Genomic DNA, 24,307 nt, shown 5'->3' with positions numbered 1-24,307 from the left:
ACGCAGTGCCCTGCTTTAATGTTTTGTGCCATGTGCGATAACTTGTTTCCTCTCCACTGTTTATGATCACTTGAATTACATAGCAAAGTGATTACAACAATTCATGTGATATATTTTAGTATTGCTATCTAGTGTTTTAACCACCTCACTCACTCTGGTGGTAAAACTGACTCCCTTCCTCTCCAAAAATGTCCTACAATGTCAAATACATAATAAATGTATTGGTTGTAATTTGTTTGATACAATAGGCTAATTGCATTGATTCTACTGCACCACCTGAAGCTGTGTTTGCTGGTGAAGTGAAAAAACTACAATCTGAGAGACTGAAACCACAAGAACAACTGACTTTAGAACCCTATGAAAGAGACCATGCTGTAGTTGTAGGAGTCTACAGGTATATAGCAAAATATTATTAACACAGAATTTGATACCTTGATGACACATCACGTGTCTGTCTGTCTGCATCTTTGTCTATGCCCATGTCTGTCTGTCTGAATCTTTGTCTGTCTATGCCCATGTCTGTCTGTCTGAATCTTTGTCTGTCTATGCCCATGTCTGTCTGTCTGAATCTTTGTCTGTCTATGCCCATGTGTGTCTGTCTATGCCCATGTGTGTCTGTCTGAATCTTTGTCTGTCTATGCCCATGTGTGTCTGTCTTTCTTCATCTTTGTCTGTCTATGCCCATATCTGTCTGTCTGCATCTTTGTCTGTCTATGCCAATGTCTGTCTGTCTGTCTGTCTGTCTGTCTGTCTCTGTCTGTCTGCATCTTTGTCTGTCTGTCTGCATCTTTGTCTGTCTATGCCCATGTCTGTCTGTCTGCATCTTTGTCTGTCTATGCCCATGTCTGTCTGTCTGCATCTTTGTCTGTCTATGCCCATGTCTGTCTGTCTGCATCTTTGTCTGTCTATGCCCATGTGTGTCTGTCTGCATCTTTGTCTGTCTATGCCCATGTCTGTGTCTGCATCTTTGTCTGTCTATGCCCATGTGTGTCTGTCTGCATCTTTGTCTGTCTATGCCCATGTCTGTCTGTCTGCATCTTTGTCTGTCTATGCCCATGTGTGTCTGTCTGTATCTTTGTCTATGCCCATGTGTCTGTCTGTCTGCATCTTTGTCTATGCCCATGTGTCTGTCTGTCTGCACCTTTGTCTATGCCCATGTGTCTGTCTGTCTGTCTGCATCTTTGTCTATGCCCATCTGTCTGTCTGTCTGTCTGTCTGCATCTTTGTCTATGCCCATGTGTCTGTCTCAGTATGGCTGTTGTGTCTATCTTTATGTTTGTGTTTGCATGTGTCTTGTCTTTATGACTGCCTCTATATGTGTGTGTATATGTCTGTCTATATGTGTGTGTATGTGTCGGTGTTTTTGTCTGTCTATATGTGTGTTTATGTGTCTTTCTATGTATGTATGTGTGTGTATGTGTGTGTTTTTGTCTCTGTGTGTTTATGTGTCTGTCTATGTGTGTGTTTGTGTTTGTGTGTTTTTGTCTGTCTGTTTATGTGTCTATATGTGTGTCTCTGTTTATGTGTGTCTGTATGTGAGTTTGTGTCTGTATATATGTATGTGTATGTGTCTTCCTTTATGTCTGTGTGTACATGTGTACAGGTATGGCGAGTCTGTCTTTGAGCTCATATGTGTTTCTCCATTTTAACACTAAACTTTATCTTTAGTGACTTTATAGCTTTTATGACAAATAATTAACTTAACAAAAATTGATTGGTTGTCTTTCAGACCTCAGCCAAAGAAGAAACCTGGTACATCATAGAAATGATAGCTGCCACCATTTTATCATATTTCTCTTATTTTAAAATGTCTTGTATTTTGGAAAAGAAAAGAAAAGAATCGTGAAAGTAAAATTTAAACAGAAAATGAGAAGATGGAAGTTTATTGCTATAGGCATGGCAAAGTGTGTGTGTGTGCGTGTGCGCGCATGTGCATGTGTGTGTGTGTGTGCGTGCGTGCGTGCATGCGTGTGTGTGTGTGTGTGTAAACAACTTAAAGTCAAAAACCACTGGACCAATTGCCATGATATTTGGTGGGTGTATTACCTTGGGTTTCTAGTTGGGAAATTGTTCAAATCAAAATGAAATTTGGTTGGAATGTTCTTAGAGGTGTTAGATTAAGAACTGTTCATGACATGATGATCCCATCAGTGGGTAAGTAGGTCGATTTCATTTAATATGAATTTTTTGAACTTCTTCCATTAACCTAACAAGGGGAAGAGATGAAATAGTCAAACATTATGAATTTACAGGTTTAACAGTTCAAATATGGCCAAACTCTTGAAAAAAGCGGAAAAAATGCTGCAGAACTCAAACAAGAATTTTAATATTTGAACAAAAAATTAAATCTTGATTGATAAAATTCCTTAATTTCAACTTACAATTGTATCAACGTAATCAACTATGCAATATTAGTTATTTAGAACATATTTAAACTCTGAAATGGACTGGAAGTAATGGTTAATAGGGTCAATCGTAATGAACTACAAAATAGTGGTGGCCATATTTGATTTATGCAAATTAGGCATTGTTCCACCACTTGGATTTTGGAGGACTTTTGATATGTTATTATGTAGACATTTCTGAGACGTGGTGAAAAAATAAATTCTGTTGATGGGTTGACCCATTTTTACCTCCCGTAAGGGTACGGGAAGTATTAAAAGGGGAATGCCTGTCTGTGTGTCTGTATGTCCGTCTCTGTCTGTCTGTCTGTCTGTGTGTCTGTGTCATCATTTTCTAAAAATCGACTGGCTCAATTGCAATGAAATTTGGAATATATAATCTTTAGGGTAATGGCTCGACCTGATTAGGTTTTGAGCCAGATCTTTTAATGTTTAATTAGAGAAATTTGCATATTAATGAAATCAACTAATTATGCAATATCTTAAGACTGCATACTTCAATTTCAATATAATTTAGTATATTCGTTAAACATAACAACATACATTTGTCCTATAAAATTTGTTGATGTACCTTACAGCATTAATAATTTGCATAATTAATGATTTTTGGTAATTAGGCTATATCTTTAAGTGTACATGCAAAGGTTGATAATTTTTTTCGTAATTATGTTTATTTTGCCATTAAAATAAATGAAACTGCATTCATACCTCTAAATATTGTGCGCATTGGCAAGAAAGTCGCAAAAATACTTGCCCCCTTAATCCCCTGTGCTTCGACTAACTTCGGCACCTCAACCAGCTCACGAAAGGTGTCGAGGTCCCACATGTTACAAAAGCCTTCTAAGCCTTTGTGTAATGTTTACTTATGAATTACTAATTACGCTTGCCATATAGTATTATCTGTAACTGTACATATTGTGGTGTACCAGTTTAGTTTTCCAACAACAATGGTTCCTTGGTGTTTTGTTGGCAGCACCCACAGTGAAACTATTACCGTCCACACATTTCCGAGTGATATAACTGAGTAGGTAATGATGGGTGAGGCAGTTGAAACCACGCATAAAAAACTGGACAGTGACGCCATACAGTGAAAGCCGGTAAATGTTACCGGGGCCGGGGTTCTCCATGCCACCGGTGTAGCCATGATCAAAGCGAAAAAAAGGAAAACAAAAAAATAATTTGAAATGATGTTTTCAAGAAAGCAAGTTAGCTTCATAAAATATTTTGAGTATGATAGCTTTTTTTAGCACAACTGAACTTGTTCAGTAGTGCTATAGGGATCGCCCGGCGTCTGTCTGTCTGTGTGTGTGTGTAAACAACTTAAAGTCAAAAACTGCTGAACCGATTGCCATGATATTTGGTGGGTCCATTACCTTGGGTGTCTAGTTGGGAAATTGTTCAAATCAAAATGATCGCATCACAGGTCTGTGATTTGGGTAAAAAAATGTGATTTTTGGTCAAAAAACTTAAACTCAGAAACTACTGGGCAGATTGGTGCGTAATTTGGTCGGAACATTCTGAAGGGGGTGTAAAGTAAGAGTTGTTCATGACATGATGATACCATCAGTGATATGCAAATTAGGGCTAAAAATGTGTCTTTTGGGTTAAAAATCTATAATTCCAAAAGTACTGAGCAGATGGGGCTGAAATTTAATGAGAATGTATCTAGGGATGTATGGATGAAGAGATATTAAGCATACAGTGAGTCCATGAGTGATATGCAAATTAGGTGTAAAAATGTTCATTTTTGGTCAAAAACTTATATCTCAAAAACTATTTGGTCACTGAGTCTGAAACTTGGTGAGATGTTTCTGAAAGTGTTATTCTGCAGATTTTCATCAAAACATTTTGACAAAATTGGCCCTAGCAACCATGACCACGCCCTTAGCAACGACCAAATGGCAGTATATTTTGGTCAAATGACAACATCATCTGGTAGGCAAATGAGTAAACATTCAAAAAATGTATGTAAATACCCTAGCAACCATGACCACGCCCATAGCAACAGCGAAATGGTCGTGTATTTCACAAAGATAACAACAGGGATTAATAGACAATTGAATAAACATTCAAAATATGTATGTAAATTTGCCTAGCAACAAGACCACGCCCATAGCAACAGCCAAATGATCACATATATTGCAAAGATAACAACCAGGATTAATAGACAATTTAATAAACATTCAAAAGATATATGTAAATATGCCTAGCAACAAGACCACGCCCATAGCAACAGCCAAATAAGCACGAAATGTATGCAAATATATTTAACAACATGACCACGCCCATAGCAACAGCCAAATGATAGCATGTATCGTAAAGATAGCAACATGGTTGGATAGGCAACTGGGTAGCCATTCAACAAATGGCCACTTATTGTTACCATATGGATAAACATTTTTAGAAACTGTACAGTTGTGCTACAACGCCATTGGCGGTATTTTTTTGGAAATAATGCGTAGTCCGATTGTATGTTTTGATTTTCATGTTGCTGGGAGTCGATCGTTTTCATTGTGATACATCACATGTACATCGTTGGAATTATATCAAAGTAAAAAGACGCAACGCTCATTATAATGTTGCTATTTTTGTTTCCATTGTTTTGTCTACCTGAACAATTACTAAGTCATGCCAATCACATGTCAAAAGTGGATAACAACAGCAAAGTACAGTCAGCACTAAGCTTCACGCTCTCAGGTCAAACAGCTTCCACAACGTGAGACATGTCTGTCCATCAAAAACTCAAACAAAAGTGGTCGGAGACAATACACAATACACCACAGTACGGCCGGCTTCAGTGAACATGGGCCGTGCTTTGAAAGAAGACGAAACCACTTCATGTCACTGTGTGGATGGTAATGAACGCAGTAAAAAATGAAATAAAGTACGTGTACACATAGCTTTCAAGAGGGATGGTTATCAAACAAAACGTTCTGCTCTAACGAATTTGTGGGTCTACTTTCGCGTAGATTTTGAATGGTCATAGATCGAATGTACTGTTACGACACATGCTACATTTGAACAACTTGAGAGAATATTATGGGGAACTCTTGAAGCCATTCTCATCCGATCTCTGTATGTTCGATGGGTACAGAAATATTAGATATTTTCGTTTCGATTAGATTGTCTGCAGGAGCTGTTTTCCACCCATTGAATAGTTATATAAAGGACGCTGATAACAGCCTTCACTTTATGTAAACAATACGGCTTCACTAGGACGTAAACAATATGGTGGATGGTCCATGTTGCAGTACAAGACAGCAAGGCATAGTCAGAAAACAAGCACTAAACTAGCACAGTGGATATTTAAACACATGCATACTATTACATATGATGTGTACTAGCCATGACTACATTTGTCTGTGAAATTTACATCGGGAAAAAAACCTTATAAAGCAGTATCATTCAGTCTCTGTGGTTGACCACACCTTCCTCACTCATTCACTACCAGAGGAACTATCGTTATTGCTAGCGGCCGGTTCGAATGAATTTGGCAAAATCACACCATCAGATGTTAATGCTGGAGTGTATTGCTCTACACTTGAGGAATCTGACCAATATTCAACGTTGGGTTCTGGCGAAAACGGGTTGTGAAGTTGACCTTCTGGTTCGACCATAATGGCTTTGCATGTAAAGATACACTGACGAACGTGTTTGTGTTCCTGCAGTGACGTCATAAAGTTCCAAATCCTGTCCTATCCATATGCAAATGAGAGGTACTTACCTGAAGGTGCTCTGTGGCTGAGCCGAGAGTGCCTCATTTTTCGCGCAATTTCTCGTGTTAGAATTATATAGTACTATTACAAACCCGATTTCCTTTATTTTTATGGCAAAATATACATAATTATGAAAAAAATTATGAACCTTTGCATGTACACTTTAAGAATACATACTTCAAATTCAATATAATTTAGAACATACGTTAACCATAAGAAAACACATATGTCCTATCAAGTTTGTTGATGTACTTTCCAGTGTTAATGAATAATTTGCATAATTAATGATTTTCGGTAATTAGGCTATATCTTAAGAATACATACTTCAATTTCAATACAATTCAGTACATACATTAACCATAACACATTGTGTATGTCCTATAAAGTTAGTTGATGTACCTTACAGTGTTAATGAATAATTTGCATAATTAATGATTTTCGGTAATTAGGCTATATCTTAAGACTGCATACTTCGATTTCAATACAATTTAGTACATATGTTAACCATAACAAAGCGGATATGTCCTATAAAACTTTTGGTATAGCTTACAGTTTTAATGAAAAATTTGCATAATTAATGATTTTAGGTAACTAGGTTGTATCTTAAAAATGCAAGCTTCAATTTTCGTATAATATGATGCATATATCGACCATATTAATACGCACCTGTCCTATGAAGTTTGTTGCTACAACTTTTACCTTTAATGAGTATTTTGAATAATGAACGATATTCAGTAATTAAGCAGTATCATACACTCTTACATACATTAACCTAAGAAAGCACGCTTGTCCAAAAACAAAGCCTGTTACCATTGTTTTTAAAAATTTAATGAGTTATTTGCATAATTAGTAATTCCCTTACGGGAGGCATTCAGTTTAAATCTGGTTTTGCATAAAATGACTGGACTAAATAATTACAATAAATACTATGATACAAAATTCAGAATAACAGTAAAAGTAAACGTAAGGTACATATGATAAAGTAACTGGAGAGATAAAGTATGAACTAACCTGCAAGTATACTCACAAAAGTTACCATAGTGGCCATGTCTGCACGTCTGCCAAACTAGCCTGCCATGCATACTTATAAGGGAAAGATCATGTGATGAAAGATATGTATAAGGAAGGGAGTGATTGGATGTTAGAATTTGAAGATGGATATGACTGGATAAATCAGTTTGCAGCCAAATTTTCCACAATACTGGGTGTCTCTGTGGATCAGATATGGTGAAAATAATTTACCATTGTGCTGAAAATGATTACTACATCCGTTACATTTACACCTTGGCATGTTTGTCAATGATGAACAGCTACTACACACACCTAGATCTAGGTGCCAGTGGACATTTAGGATGATATGACATCACAAGCATGGAGTTTTCCCAGCATCCTTTGTAGCACAGTTCCCAAAATGGCGGCACACAATGAGACTCAACATAGCAGAATTTTGACATGTCAAAGTCACATAACTTTATTATGTTTCATTTTATTTCTAAAACTTCACATACATATCAATTAAATACACAAAGATAAGCTATCTAAAGGTGCAAATGTAGTTGATTGGACCTTCCCTTTAATGTACTGTTAATAAACATTGTTATATTTTTTCTTACTAATTTCACCAAGAGAGTTCAAAGTATTGAGTTTCATCTGTTGACGTGAATTTGAAAGACTAGTGTCAAACCACATGTACAGATACTGTTACAGCTAGGTTACAGGTCAAAGTTCATTTCATTTATGTTGGCACCAGATCACAGTAAAGAAACATCTTGTCAAGGTTTCCTGATATACCTTCATTGGTATAATCCAATTATCTACTTCACCTTGATTAACAAATACCTTAATCTAACATTACTTCAAATTATTACAAGATTTTACATTCAAATGTATGATTATCACATTTCGCATTTGCAGGACAGCCATGGCAACCTTTGCTAACTATTCACTAACTGTTTTTATCCTGAACATAGTGTTGTAGTTCCTGCTGGTGTGTATATCACTGCCTGTCACTATGATAACCAACCATCAAATACATATCTGGGAATGACGACTACATTATATTTAAGCCATTGAAAGGCATAATTAAAATGAGCACCAATGGCATGATGGCACAACTGCGTTTAGCTGTTGCTACATGTATGGACATGGTCTTGTTGCTAGGCATATTTGGTTACATTTTTGGAATTGTTATTTACTTACCTACCCATCCCACTTTTAATCTTTGCAATATACATCATTTGGCTGTTGCTATGGGTGTGGTCTTGTTGCTAGGTATATTTGCATACATTTTAAAAATCTGTATTCACTTACCTACCCATCCCTGTTCTTATCTTTGTAATATGCATAATCATTTCAATATTGCTGAGGGCATGGTCATGGTTACTTGGGCCAGTTGTGGCAAATGGTTTGAACAATAACTGCAGAATAACATCTCCAGAAACATTCCCCCCAAGTTTCAACCCTATTCACTATGTAGTTTTCAAGATTTAAGTTTATGAGTCAATTTGACCAAAATTTTTAGACCTAATTTGCATATCGCCTATCATCTACACATCTCTAGATGCATCCCTAGTAAATTTCAGCCCAATCTGCTCAGTACCAAAGCAATTAGTCTGGCACTTTTTCACTTAGTCATTTATACACACACACACACACACACACACACACACACACACACACACACACACACACACACACACACACACACACACACACACACACACTCACACACACACACACACACACACACACACACACACACATACAGACAGACATTTCACCATGGCTATAGTCTCAGTTCAGTAGTGCTAAAAATAAAATTGAACGTTGTGAAATTATTTACGTCTTCTCTCAATTGTTTTTATCATCTTTATGTTGAACAACTCCCCTGGTAATCATATCAGGGATTTCTACAGCCAACCATGGTCCTAACTGGGAAAAAAAAGGTTCAGTAAGTGGTGAATAATCTGACTTGGATTTATCATTTATATTTAATTAACATATTCTTATAATACCAGGTACATGTACATACACAGATAACACAAAGTTACAAATTGATTACAGTTTGTGTTAGACTATGTACTGACTAGGTGTGAGTAATTCTAAGATAGACTATGTACTGACTAGGTGTGAGTGATTCTAAGATAGACTATGTACTGACTAGGTGTGAGTGATTCTAAGATAGACTATGTACTGACTAGGTGTGAGTGATTCAAAGATAGACTATGTATTGACTAGGTGTGAGTGATTCTAAGATAGACTATGTACTGACTAGGTGTGAGTGATTCTAAGATAGACTATGTATTGACTAGGTGTGAGTGATTCTAAGATAGACTATGTACTGACTAGGTGTGAGTGATTCTAAGATAGCTATGTATTGACTAGGTGTGAGTGATTCTAAGATAGACTGTATTGACTAGGTGTGAGTGATTCTAAGATAGACTATGTACTGACTAAGTGTGAGTGATTCTAAGATAGACTATGTACTGACTAGGTGTGAGTGATTCTAAGATAGACTATGTATTGACTAGGTGTGAGTGATTCTAAGATAGACTATGTATTGACTAGGTGTGAGTGATTCTAAGATAGACTATGTATTGACTAGGTGTGAGTGATTCTAAGATAGACTATGTATTGACTAGGTGTGAGTGATTCTAAGATAGACTATGTACTGACTAGGTGTGAGTGATTCTAAGATAGACTAAGTACTGACTAGGTGTGAGTGATTCTAGATAGACTGTATTGACTAGGTGTGAGTGATTCTAAGATAGACTATGTACTGACTAGGGGTGAGTGATTCTAAGATAGACTATGTACTGACTAGGTGTGAGTGATTCTAAGATAGACTATGTATTGACTAGGTGTGAGTGATTCTAAGATAGACTATGTACTGACTAGGTGTGAGTGATTCTAAGATAGACTATGTATTGACTAGGTGTGAGTGATTCTAAGATAGCTATGTATTTACTAGGTGTGAGTGATTCTAAGATAGACTATGTACTGACTAGGTGTGAGTGATTCTAAGATAGACTATGTATTGACTAGGTGTGAGTGATTCTAAGATAGACTATGTATTGACTAGGTGTGAGTGATTCTAAGATAGACTGTACTGACTAGGTGTGAGTGATTCTAAGATAGACTATGTACTGACTAGGTGTGAGTGATTCTAAGATAGACTATGTACTGACTAGGTGTGAGTGATTCTAAGATAGACTATGTATTGACTAGGTGTGAGTGATTCTAAGATAGACTATGTATTGACTAGGTGTGAGTGATTCTAAGATAGACTATGTACTGACTAGGTGTGAGTGATTCTAAGATAGACTGTACAGACTAGGTGTGAGTGATTCTAAGATAGACTGTACTGACTAGGTGTGAGTGATTCTAAGATAGACTAAGTACTGACTAGGTGTGAGTGATTCTAAGATAGACTAAGTACTGACTAGGTGTGAGTGATTCTAAGATAGACTATGTACTGACTAGGTGTGAGTGATTCTAAGATAGACTAGGTATTGACTAGGTGTGAGTGATTCTAAGATAGACTATGTACTGACTAGGTGTGAGTGATTCTAAGATAGACTAGGTATTGACTAGGTGTGAGTGATTCTAAGATAGACTATGTACTGACTAGGTGTGAGTGATTCTAAGATAGACTATGTATTGACTAGGTGTGAGTGATTCTAAGATAGACTATGTACTGACTAGGTGTGAGTGATTCTAGATAGACTATGTACTGACTAGGTGTGAGTGATTCTAAGATAGACTATGTATTGACTAGGTGTGAGTGATTCTAAGATAGACTATGTACTGACTAGGTGTGAGTGATTCTAATATAGACTATGTATTGACTAGGTGTGAGTGATTCTAAGATAGACTATGTACTGACTAGGTGTGAGTGATTCTAAGATAGACTATGTACTGACTAAGTGTGAGTGATTCTAAGATAGACTATGTACTGACTAGGTGTGAGTGATTCTAAGATAGACTAAGTACTGACTAGGTGTGAGTGATTCTAAGATAGACTATGTACTGACTAGGTGTGAGTGATTCTAATATAGACTATGTATTGACTAGGTGTGAGTGATTCTAAGATAGACTATGTATTGACTAGGTGTGAGTGATTCTAAGATAGACTATGTATTGACTAGGTGTGAGTGATTCTAAGATAGACTGTATTGACTAGGTGTGAGTGATTCTAAGATAGACTATGTATTGACTAGGTGTGAGTGATTCTAAGATAGACTATGTACTGACTAGGTGTGAGTGATTCTAAGATAGACTAGGTACTGACTCGGTAGGTGTGAGTGATTCTAGATAGACTGTATTGACTAGGTGTGAGTGATTCTAAGATAGACTATGTACTGACTAGGGGTGAGTGATTCTAAGATAGACTATGTACTGACTAGGTGTGAGTGATTCTAAGATAGACTATGTATTGACTAGGTGTGAGTGATTCTAAGATAGACTATGTACTGACTAGGTGTGAGTGATTCTAAGATAGACTATGTATTGACTAGGTGTGAGTGATTCTAAGATAGCTATGTATTTACTAGGTGTGAGTGATTCTAAGATAGACTATGTACTGACTAGGTGTGAGTGATTCTAAGATAGACTATGTATTGACTAGGTGTGAGTGATTCTAAGATAGACTATGTATTGACTAGGTGTGAGTGATTCTAAGATAGACTGTACTGACTAGGTGTGAGTGATTCTAAGATAGACTATGTACTGACTAGGTGTGAGTGATTCTAAGATAGACTATGTACTGACTAGGTGTGAGTGATTCTAAGATAGACTATGTATTGACTAGGTGTGAGTGATTCTAAGATAGACTATGTATTGACTAGGTGTGAGTGATTCTAAGATAGACTATGTACTGACTAGGTGTGAGTGATTCTAAGATAGACTGTACAGACTAGGTGTGAGTGATTCTAAGATAGACTGTACTGACTAGGTGTGAGTGATTCTAAGATAGACTAAGTACTGACTAGGTGTGAGTGATTCTAAGATAGACTAAGTACTGACTAGGTGTGAGTGATTCTAAGATAGACTATGTACTGACTAGGTGTGAGTGATTCTAAGATAGACTAGGTATTGACTAGGTGTGAGTGATTCTAAGATAGACTATGTACTGACTAGGTGTGAGTGATTCTAAGATAGACTAGGTATTGACTAGGTGTGAGTGATTCTAAGATAGACTATGTACTGACTAGGTGTGAGTGATTCTAAGATAGACTATGTATTGACTAGGTGTGAGTGATTCTAAGATAGACTATGTACTGACTAGGTGTGAGTGATTCTAGATAGACTATGTACTGACTAGGTGTGAGTGATTCTAAGATAGACTATGTATTGACTAGGTGTGAGTGATTCTAAGATAGACTATGTACTGACTAGGTGTGAGTGATTCTAATATAGACTATGTATTGACTAGGTGTGAGTGATTCTAAGATAGACTATGTACTGACTAGGTGTGAGTGATTCTAAGATAGACTATGTACTGACTAAGTGTGAGTGATTCTAAGATAGACTATGTACTGACTAGGTGTGAGTGATTCTAAGATAGACTAAGTACTGACTAGGTGTGAGTGATTCTAAGATAGACTATGTACTGACTAGGTGTGAGTGATTCTAATATAGACTATGTATTGACTAGGTGTGAGTGATTCTAAGATAGACTATGTATTGACTAGGTGTGAGTGATTCTAAGATAGACTGTATTGACTAGGTGTGAGTGATTCTAAGATAGACTATGTATTGACTAGGTGTGAGTGATTCTAAGATAGACTATGTACTGACTAGGTGTGAGTGATTCTAAGATAGACTAGGTACTGACTCGGTAGGTGTGAGTGATTCTAAGATAGACTAGGTATTGACTAGGTGTGAGTGATTCTAAGATAGACTATGTATTGACTAGGTGTGAGTGATTCTAAGATAGACTATGTATTAACTAGGTGTGAGTGATTCTAAGATAGACTATGTACTGACTAGGTGTGAGTGATTCTAAGATAGACTGTATTGACTAGGTGTGAGTGATTCTAAGATAGACTAGGTATTGACTAGGTGTAAGTGATTCTAAGATAGACTATGTATTGACTAGGTGTGAGTGATTCTAAGATAGACTAGGTATTGACTAGGTGTGAGTGATTCTAAGATAGACTATGTACTGACTAGGTGTGAGTGATTCTAAGATAGACTATGTACTGACTAGGTGTGAGTGATTCTAAGATAGACTGTGCTGACTAGGTGTGAGTGATTCTAAGATAGACTATGTACTGACTAGGTGTGAGCAATTCTAAGATAGACTATGTACTGACTAGGTGTGAGTATTTCTAAGATAGACTATGTACTGACTAGGTGTGAGTGATTCTAAGATAGACTATGTATTGACTAGGTGTGAGTGATTCTAAGATAGACTGTATTGACTAGGTGTGAGTGATTCTAAGATAGACTATGTACTGACTAGGTGTGAGTTATTCTAAGATATACTATGTACTGACTCGGTAGGTGTGAGTGATTCTAATATAGACTATGTATTGACTAGGTGTGAGTGATTCTAAGATAGACTATGTACTGACTAGGTGTGAGTGATTCTAAGATAGACTATGTATTGACTAGGTGTGAGTGATTCTAAGAGAGACTATGTACTGACTAGGTGTGAGTGATTCTAAGATAGACTATGTATTGACTAGGTGTGAGTGATTCTAAGATAGACTATGTACTGACTAGGTGTGAGTGATTCTAAGATAGACTAGGTACTGACTCGGTAGGTGTGAGTGATTCTAATATAGACTAGGTATTGACTAGGTGTGAGTGATTCTAAGATAGACTATGTACTGACTAGGTGTGAGTGATTCTAAGATAGACTATGTATTGACTAGGTGTGAGTGATTCTAAGATAGACTGTACTGACTAGGTGTGAGTGATTCTAAGATAGACTATGTACTGACTAGGTGTTAGTGATTCTAAGATAGACTGTACTGACTAGGTGTGAGTGATTCTAAGATATACTATGTACTGACTAGGTGTGAGTGATTCTAAGATAGACTATGTACTGACTAGGTGTGAGTGATTCTAAGATAGACTATGTATTGACTAGGTGTGAGTGATTCTAAGATAGACTATGTACTGACTAGGTGTGAGTGATTCTAAGATAGACTATGTACTGACTAGGTGTGAGTGATTCTAAGATAGACTGTGCTGACTGAGTGTGAGTGATTCTAAGATAGACTATGTACTGACTAGGTGTGAGTGATTCTAAGATAGACTATGTACTGACTAGGTGTGAGTGATTCTAAGATAGACTATGTACTGACTAGGTGTGAGTGATTCTAAGATAGACTATGTACTGACTAGGTGTGAGTATTTCTAAGATAGACTGTACAGACTAGGTGTGAGTGATTCTAAGATAGACTATGTATTGACTAGGTGTGAGTGATTCTAAGATAGACTATGTACTGACTAGGTGTGAGTGATTGTAAGATAGACTATGTACTGACTAGGTGTGAGTGATTCTAAGATAGACTATGTACTGACTAGGTGTGAGTGATTCTAAGATAGACTACTGACTAGGTGTGAGTGATTCTAAGATAGACTATGTATTGACTAGGTGTGAGTGATTCTAAGATAGACTATGTACTGACTAGGGGTGAGTGATTCTAAGATAGACTATGTACTGACTAGGGGTGAGTGATTCTAAGATAGACTATGTACTGACTAGGTGTGAGTGATTCTAAGATAGACTATGTATTGACTAGGTGTGAGTGATTCTAAGATAGACTATGTACTGACTAGGGGTGAGTGATTCTAAGATAGACTATGTACTGACTAGGTGTGAGTGATTCTAAGATAGACTATGTACTGACTAGGTGTGAGTGATTCTAAGATAGACTATGTATTGACTAGGTGTGAGTGATTCTAAGATAGACTATGTACTGACTAGGTGTGAGTGATTCTAAGATAGACTGTACTGACTAGGTGTGAGTGATTCTAAGATAGACTGTACTGACTAGGTGTGAGTGATTCTAAGATAGACTATGTACTGACTAGGTGTGAGTGATTCTAAGATAGACTATGTACTGACAAGGTGTGAGTGATTCTAAAATAGACTATGTATTGACTAGGTGTGAGTGATTCTAAGATAGACTATGTATTGACTAGGTGTGAGTGATTCTAAGATAGACTATGTACTGACTAGGTGTGAGTGATTCTAAGATAGACTATGTACTGACTAGGTGTGAGTGATTCTAAGATAGACTATGTACTGACTAGGTGTGAGTGATTCTAAGATAGACTATGTACTGACTAGGTGTGAGTGATTCTAAGATAGACTATGTATTGACTAGGTGTGAGTGATTCTAAGATAGACTGTATTGACTAGGTGTGAGTGATTCTAAGATAGACTATGTACTGACTAGGTGTGAGTTATTCTAAGATATACTATGTACTGACTCGGTAGGTGTGAGTGATTCTAATATAGACTATGTATTGACTAGGTGTGAGTGATTCTAAGATAGACTATGTACTGACTAGGTGTGAGTGATTCTAAGATAGACTATGTATTGACTAGGTGTGAGTGATTCTAAGAGAGACTATGTACTGACTAGGTGTGAGTGATTCTAAGATAGACTATGTATTGACTAGGTGTGAGTGATTCTAAGATAGACTATGTACTGACTAGGTGTGAGTGATTCTAAGATAGACTAGGTACTGACTCGGTAGGTGTGAGTGATTCTAATATAGACTAGGTATTGACTAGGTGTGAGTGATTCTAAGATAGACTATGTACTGACTAGGTGTGAGTGATTCTAAGATAGACTATGTATTGACTAGGTGTGAGTGATTCTAAGATAGACTGTACTGACTAGGTGTGAGTGATTCTAAGATAGACTATGTACTGACTAGGTGTTAGTGATTCTAAGATAGACTGTACTGACTAGGTGTGAGTGATTCTAAGATATACTATGTACTGACTAGGTGTGAGTGATTCTAAGATAGACTATGTACTGACTAGGTGTGAGTGATTCTAAGATAGACTATGTATTGACTAGGTGTGAGTGATTCTAAGATAGACTATGTACTGACTAGGTGTGAGTGATTCTAAGATAGACTATGTACTGACTAGGTGTGAGTGATTCTAAGATAGACTATGTATTGACTAGGTGTGAGTGATTCTAAGATAGACTATGTACTGACTAGGTGTGAGTGATTGTAAGATAGACTATGTACTGACTAGGTGTGAGTGATTCTAAGATAGACTATGTACTGACTAGGTGTGAGTGATTCTAAGATAGACTACTGACTAGGTGTGAGTGATTCTAAGATAGACTATGTATTGACTAGGTGTGAGTGATTCTAAGATAGACTATGTACTGACTAGGGGTGAGTGATTCTAAGATAGACTATGTACTGACTAGGGGTGAGTGATTCTAAGATAGACTATGTACTGACTAGGTGTGAGTGATTCTAAGATAGACTATGTATTGACTAGGTGTGAGTGATTCTAAGATAGACTATGTACTGACTAGGGGTGAGTGATTCTAAGATAGACTATGTACTGACTAGGTGTGAGTGATTCTAAGATAGACTATGTACTGACTAGGTGTGAGTGATTCTAAGATAGACTATGTATTGACTAGGTGTGAGTGATTCTAAGATAGACTATGTACTGACTAGGTGTGAGTGATTCTAAGATAGACTGTACTGACTAGGTGTGAGTGATTCTAAGATAGACTGTACTGACTAGGTGTGAGTGATTCTAAGATAGACTATGTACTGACTAGGTGTGAGTGATTCTAAGATAGACTATGTACTGACAAGGTGTGAGTGATTCTAAAATAGACTATGTATTGACTAGGTGTGAGTGATTCTAAGATAGACTATGTATTGACTAGGTGTGAGTGATTCTAAGATAGACTATGTACTGACTAGGTGTGAGTGATTCTAAGATAGACTATGTACTGACTAGGTGTGAGTGATTCTAAGATAGACTATGTACTGACTAGGTGTGAGTGATTCTAAGATAGACTATGTACTGACTAGGTGTGAGTGATTCTAAGATAGACTATGTATTGACTAGGTGTGAGTGATTCTAAGATAGACTGTATTGACTAGGTGTGAGTTATTCTAAGATAGACTATGTACTGACTAGGTGTGAGTGATTCTAAGATATACTATGTACTGACTAGGTGTGAGTGATTCTAAGATAGACTATGTATTGACTAGGTGTGAGTGATTCTAAGAGAGACTATGTACTGACTAGGTGTGAGTGATTCTAAGATAGACTATGTATTGACTAGGTGTGAGTGATTCTAAGATAGACTATGTACTGACTAGGTGTGAGTGATTCTAAGATAGACTAGGTACTGACTCGGTAGGTGTGAGTGATTCTAATATAGACTAGGTATTGACTAGGTGTGAGTGATTCTAAGATAGACTATGTACTGACTAGGTGTGAGTGATTCTAAGATAGACTATGTATTGACTAGGTGTGAGTGATTCTAAGATAGACTGTACTGACTAGGTGTGAGTGATTCTAAGATAGACTATGTACTGACTAGGTGTGAGTGATTCTAAGATAGACTGTACTGACTAGGTGTGAGTGATTCTAAGATAGACTATGTACTGACTAGGTGTGAGTGATTCTAAGATAGACTATGTATTGACTAGGTGTGAGTGATTCTAAGATAGACTATGTACTGACTAGGTGTGAGTGATTCTAAGATAGACTATGTACTGACTAGGTGTGAGTGATTCTAAGATAGACTGTACAGACTAGGTGTGAGTGATTCTAAGATAGACTATGTATTGACTAGGTGTGAGTGATTCTAAGATAGACTATGTACTGACTAGGTGTGAGTGATTCTAAGATAGACTATGTACTGACTAGGTGTGAGTGATTCTAAGATAGACTATGTACTGACTAGGTGTGAGTGATTCTAAGATAGACTATGTACTGACTAGGTGTGAGTGATTCTAGATAGACTAGGTATTGACTAGGTGTGAGTGATTCTAAGATAGACTGTATTGACTAGGTGTGAGTTATTCTAAGATAGACTATGTACTGACTAGGTGTGAGTGATTCTAAGATATACTATGTGCTGACTAGGTGTGAGTGATTCTAAGATAGACTATGTATTGACTAGGTGTGAGTGATTCTAAGAGAGACTATGTACTGACTAGGTGTGAGTGATTCTAAGATAGACTATGTATTGACTAGGTGTGAGTGATTCTAAGATAGACTATGTACTGACTAGGTGTGAGTGATTCTAAGATAGACTAGGTACTGACTCGGTAGGTGTGAGTGATTCTAATATAGACTAGGTATTGACTAGGTGTGAGTGATTCTAAGATAGACTATGTACTGACTAGGTGTGAGTGATTCTAAGATAGACTATGTATTGACTAGGTGTGAGTGATTCTAAGATAGACTGTACTGACTAGGTGTGAGTGATTCTAAGATAGACTATGTACTGACTAGGTGTGAGTGATTCTAAGATAGACTGTACTGACTAGGTGTGAGTGATTCTAAGATAGACTATGTACTGACTAGGTGTGAGTGATTCTAAGATAGACTATGTACTGACTAGGTGTGAGTGATTCTAAGATAGACTATGTACTGACTAGGTGTGAGTGATTCTAAGATAGACTATGTACTGACTAGGTGTGAGTGATTCTAAGATAGACTGTACAGACTAGGTGTGAGTGATTCTAAGATAGACTATGTATTGACTAGGTGTGAGTGATTCTAAGATAGACTATGTACTGACTAGGTGTGAGTGATTCTAAGATAGACTATGTACTGACTAGGTGTGAGTGATTCTAAGATAGACTATGTACTGACTAGGTGTGAGTGATTCTAAGATAGACTATGTACTGACTAGGTGTGAGTGATTCTAGATAGACTAGGTATTGACTAGGTGTGAGTGATTCTAAGATAGACTATGTACTGACTAGGTGTGAGTGATTCTAAGATAGACTATGTACTGACTAGGTGTGAGTGATTCTAAGATAGACTGTGCTGACTAGGTGTGAGTGATTCTAAGATAGACTGTGCTGACTAGGTGTGAGTGATTCTAAGATAGACTATGTACTGACTGGGTGTGAGTGATTCTAAGATAGACTATGTACTGACTAGGTGTGAGCGATTCTAAGATAGACTTTGTACTGACTAGGTGTGAGCGATTCTAAGATAGACTATGTACTGACTAGGTGTGAGTGATTCTAAGATAGACTATGTACTGACTAGGTGTGAGTGATTCTAAGATAGACTATGTATTGACTAGGTGTGAGTGATTCTAAGATAGACTGTATTGACTAGGTGTGAGTGATTCTAAGAAAGACTATGTACTGACTAGGTGTGAGTGATTCTAAGATATACTATGTACTGACTAGTTGTGAGTGATTCTAAGATAGACTATGTATTGACTAGGTGTGAGTGATTCTAAGATAGACTATGTACTGACTAGGTGTGAGTGATTCTAAGATAGACTATGTATTGACTAGGTGTGAGTGATTCTAAGATAGACTATGTACTGACTAGGTGTGAGTGATTCTAAGATAGACTAGGTATTGACTAGGTGTGAGTGATTCTAAAATAGACTATGTACTGACTATGTGTGAGTGATTCTAAGATAGACTGTATTGACTAGGTGTGAGTGATTCTAAGAAAGACTATGTACTGACTAGGTGTGAGTGATTCTAAGATATACTATGTACTGACTAGGTGTGAGTGATTCTAAGATAGACTATGTATTGACTAGGTGTGAGTGATTCTAAGATAGACTATGTACTGACTAGGTGTGAGTGATTCTAAGATAGACTATGTATTGACTAGGTGTGAGTGATTCTAAGATAGACTATGTACTGACTAGGTGTGAGTGATTCTAAGATAGACTAGGTACTGACTCGGTAGGTGTGAGTGATTCTAAGATAGACTATGTACTGACTAGGTGTGAGTGATTCTAAGATAGACTATGTACTGACTAGGTGTGAGTGATTCTAAGATAGACTATGTACTGACTAGGTGTGAGTGATTCTAAGATAGACTGTACAGACTAGGTGTGAGTGATTCTAAGATAGACTATGTATTGACTAGGTGTGAGTGATTCTAAGATAGACTATGTACTGACTAGGTGTGAGTGATTCTAAGATAGACTATGTACTGACTAGGTGTGAGTGATTCTAAGATAGACTATGTACTGACTAGGTGTGAGTGATTCTAAGATAGACTGTACTGACTAGGTGTGAGTGATTCTAAGATAGACTATGTATTGACTAGGTGTGGGTGATTCTAAGATAGACTATGTACTGACTAGGGGTGAGTGATTCTAAGATAGACTATGTACTGACTAGGTGTGAGTGATTCTAAGATAGACTATGTACTGACTAGGTGTGAGTGATTCTAAGATAGACTATGTACTGACTAGGTGTGAGTGATTCTAGATAGACTATGTACTGACTAGGTGTGAGTGATTCTAAGATAGACTGTACTGACTAGGTGTGAGTGATTCTAAGATAGACTATGTACTGACTAGGTGTGAGTGATTCTAAGATAGACTATGTACTGACAAGGTGTGAGTGATTCTAAGATAGACTATGTACTGACTAGGTGTGAGTGATTCTAAGATAGACTATGTATTGACTAGGTGTGAGTGATTCTAAGATAGACTATGTACTGACTAGGTGTGAGTGATTCTAAGATAGACTATGTACTGACTAGGTGTGAGTGATTCTAAGATAGACTAAGTACTGACTAGGTGTGAGTGATTCTAGATAGACTATGTATTGACTAGGTGTGAGTGATTCTAAGATAGACTATGTACTGATTCTAAGATAGACTATGTACTGACTAGGTGTGAGTGATTCTAAGATAGACTATGTACTGACTAGGTGTGAGTGATTCTAAGATAGACTATGTACTGACTAGGTGTGAGTGATTCTAAGATAGACTATGTACTGACTAGGTGTGAGTGATTCTAAGATAGACTAGGTATTGACTAGGTGTGAGTGATTCTAAGATAGACTATGTACTGACTTGGTGTGAGTGATTCTAAGATAGACTATGTACTGACTTGGTGTGAGTGATTCTAAGATAGACTATAGGTACTGACTATGTGTGAGTGATTCTAAGATAGACTGTATTGACTAGGTGTGAGTGATTCTAAGAAAGACTATGTACTGACTAGGTGTGAGTGATTCTAAGATATACTATGTACTGACTAGGTGTGAGTGATTCTAAGATAGACTATGTAATGACTAGGTGTGAGTGATTCTAAGATAGACTATGTATTGACTAGGTGTGAGTGATTCTAAGATAGACTATGTATTGACTAGGTGTGAGTGATTCTAAGATAGACTGTATTGACTAGGTGTGAGGGATTCCAAGATAGACTGTGCTGACTAGGTCTGAATGATTCTATTAACAAACAAACAAACAAACAAACAAACAAACAAATAAATAAATATAAAAATACAACAAACTTACTCCTAAAGCCATAGCATGGCCTATACCAAATTTTGGTACATTTTTCGCCCACAGTGGTTTAAAATGATCTGTTAAACAAATTTTTCCACCTCTGAACATCTTTGCTGTTTTTCCATCTAATTCTGGAATGGCTATCTCAGGAGCTGTACTGGGATATGTAACAGGGATCTGAAATAAATGAAATAGCACCATCTAGTGGTGAATCATGACTAAATTTGGAATGTCTGTCTATCACATATATACATTATAAAAAAAATATATTGTATATTAACTCCCATACATTGCATATATACATTTGTATGTCTATTTGTATGCATGTATACATCCATACCTACATGTCTATTTGTATGCATGTATACATTCATACCTTCATGTCTATTTAATTGTATGCATGTATACATCCATACCTACATGTCTATTTGTATGCATGTATACATTCATACCTACATGTCTATTTAATTGTATGCATGTATACATCCATACCTACATGTCTATTTGTTTGTATGCATGTATACATCCATACCTACATGTCTATTTAATTGTATGCATGTATACATCCATACCTACATGTCTATTTGTTTGTATGCATGTATACATCCATACCTACATGTCTATTTGTTTGTATGCGTGTATACATCCATACCTACATGTCTATTTGTTTGTATGCATGTATACATTCATACCTACATGTCTATTTAATTGTATGCATGTATACATCCATACCTACATGTCTATTTAATTGTATGCATGTATACATCCATACCTACATGTCTATTTGTTTGTATGCATGTATACATCCATACCTACATGTCTATTTGTTTGTATGCATGTATACATCCATACCTACATGTCTATTTAATTGTATGCATGTATACATCCATACCTACATGTCTATTTGTTTGTATGCGTGTATACATCCATACCTACATGTCTATTTGTTTGTATGCATGTATACATCCATACCTACATGTCTATTTAATTGTATGCATGTATACATCCATACCTACATGTCTATTTGTTTGTATGCGTGTATACATCCATACCTACATGTCTATTTGTTTGTATGCATGTATATATCCATACCTACATGTCTATTTAATTGTATGCATGTATACATCCATACCTACATGTCTAATTGTATGCATGTATACATCCATACCTACATGTCTATTTAATTGTATGCATGTATACATTCATACCTACATGTCTATTTAATTGTATGTGTGTATACATCCATACCTACATGTCTATTTGTTTGCATGCATGTATACATCCATACCTACATGTCTATTTGTTTGTATGCATGTATACATCCATACCTACATGTCTATTTAATTGTATGCATGTATACATCCATACCTACATGTCTATTTAATTGTATGCATGTATACATCCATACCTACATGTCTATTTGTTTGTATGCGTGTATACATCCATACCTACATGTCTATTTAATTGTATGTGTGTATACATCCATACCTACATGTCTATTTGTTTGCATGCATGTATACATCCATACCTACATGTCTATTTGTTTGTATGCATGTATACATTCATACCTACATGTCTATTTAATTGTATGCATGTATACATCCATACCTACATGTCTATTTGTTTGTATGCATGTATACATCCATACCTACATGTCTATTTAATTGTATGCATGTATACATCCATACCTACATGTCTATTTGTTTGTATGCATGTATATATCCATACCTACATGTCTATTTGTTTGTATGCATGTATACATCCATACCTTCATGTCTATTTAATTGTATGCATGTATACATCCATACCTACATGTCTATTTGTTTGTATGCATGTATACATCCATACCTACATGTCTATTTGTTTGTATGCATGTATACATCCATACCTACATGTCTATTTAATTGTATGCATGTATACATCCATACCTACATGTCTATTTGTTTGTATGCATGTATACATCCATACCTACATGTCTATTTGTTTGTATGCATGTATATATCCATACCTACATGTCTATTTAATTGTATGCATGTATACATCCATACCTTCATGTCTATTTGTTTGTATGCATGTATACATCCATACCTACATGTCTATTTAATTGTATGCATGTATACATCCATACCTACATGTCTATTTAATTGTATGCATGTATACATCCATACCTACATGTCTATTTGTTTGTATGCATGTATACATCCATACCTACATGTCTATTTGGTTGCATGCATGTATACATCCATACCTACATGTCTATTTGTTTGTATGCATGTATACATCCATACCTACATGTCTATTTAATTGTATGCATGTATACATCCATACCTACATGTCTATTTGTTTGTATGCATGTATACATCCATACCTACATGTCTATTTGTTTGTATGCATGTATACATCCATACCTACATGTCTATTTGTTTGTATGCATGTATACATCCATACCTACATGTCTATTTGTTTGTATGCATGTATACATCCATACCTACATGTCTAGCGGTATAGTCAATTGTTTTAATTTTGTTACATAATGTGTACCACTGTCACAATCAACACAAAATGACACAAAACTAATGTTGCAATTTTTGTTGCCATTGTTGTATCGACCTGGAAAATTACTGCATCATGCCAAACACAGGACACAGCACACTAAAGTCCAATAAGTCGCGTTCCCTGTCAGTGACATTTTTATCTATATACATACCTACATG

The 24,307-nt window shown here is 36.5% G+C and overlaps 2 protein-coding genes across 2 annotated transcripts in view; one reads left to right on the top strand and one right to left on the bottom strand.

The window, feature by feature from the left end:
• The window catches only part of LOC144440154 (rRNA 2'-O-methyltransferase fibrillarin-like), a 66,377-nt gene extending 64,511 nt beyond the window's left edge, over positions 1-1,866 (top strand). The window contains exons 9-10 of the mRNA XM_078129429.1: positions 249-394; positions 1,730-1,866. Of these exons, the coding sequence (XP_077985555.1) occupies positions 249-394; positions 1,730-1,763 (180 nt within the window). The 3' untranslated portion in view covers positions 1,764-1,866. The remainder of the gene's footprint in view (positions 1-248; positions 395-1,729) is intronic.
• Positions 1,867-8,862: 6,996 nt separating this feature from the next.
• The window catches only part of LOC144440381 (ubiquitin-fold modifier-conjugating enzyme 1), a 30,526-nt gene continuing 15,081 nt past the window's right edge, over positions 8,863-24,307 (bottom strand). Inside the window, exons 3-4 of the mRNA XM_078129751.1 lie at positions 21,603-21,770; positions 8,863-9,049 (exon numbers count right to left, since the gene is read on the bottom strand). Of these exons, the coding sequence (XP_077985877.1) occupies positions 8,969-9,049; positions 21,603-21,770 (249 nt within the window). The 3' untranslated portion in view covers positions 8,863-8,968. The remainder of the gene's footprint in view (positions 9,050-21,602; positions 21,771-24,307) is intronic.

The sequence above is a fragment of the Glandiceps talaboti genome, chromosome 9 (genome assembly GCF_964340395.1).
Source record: "Glandiceps talaboti chromosome 9, keGlaTala1.1, whole genome shotgun sequence".
In the NCBI taxonomy this organism is placed as follows: Eukaryota; Metazoa; Hemichordata; class Enteropneusta; family Spengelidae; genus Glandiceps; species Glandiceps talaboti.
This window is presented reverse-complemented; position numbering and strand designations above follow the sequence as displayed.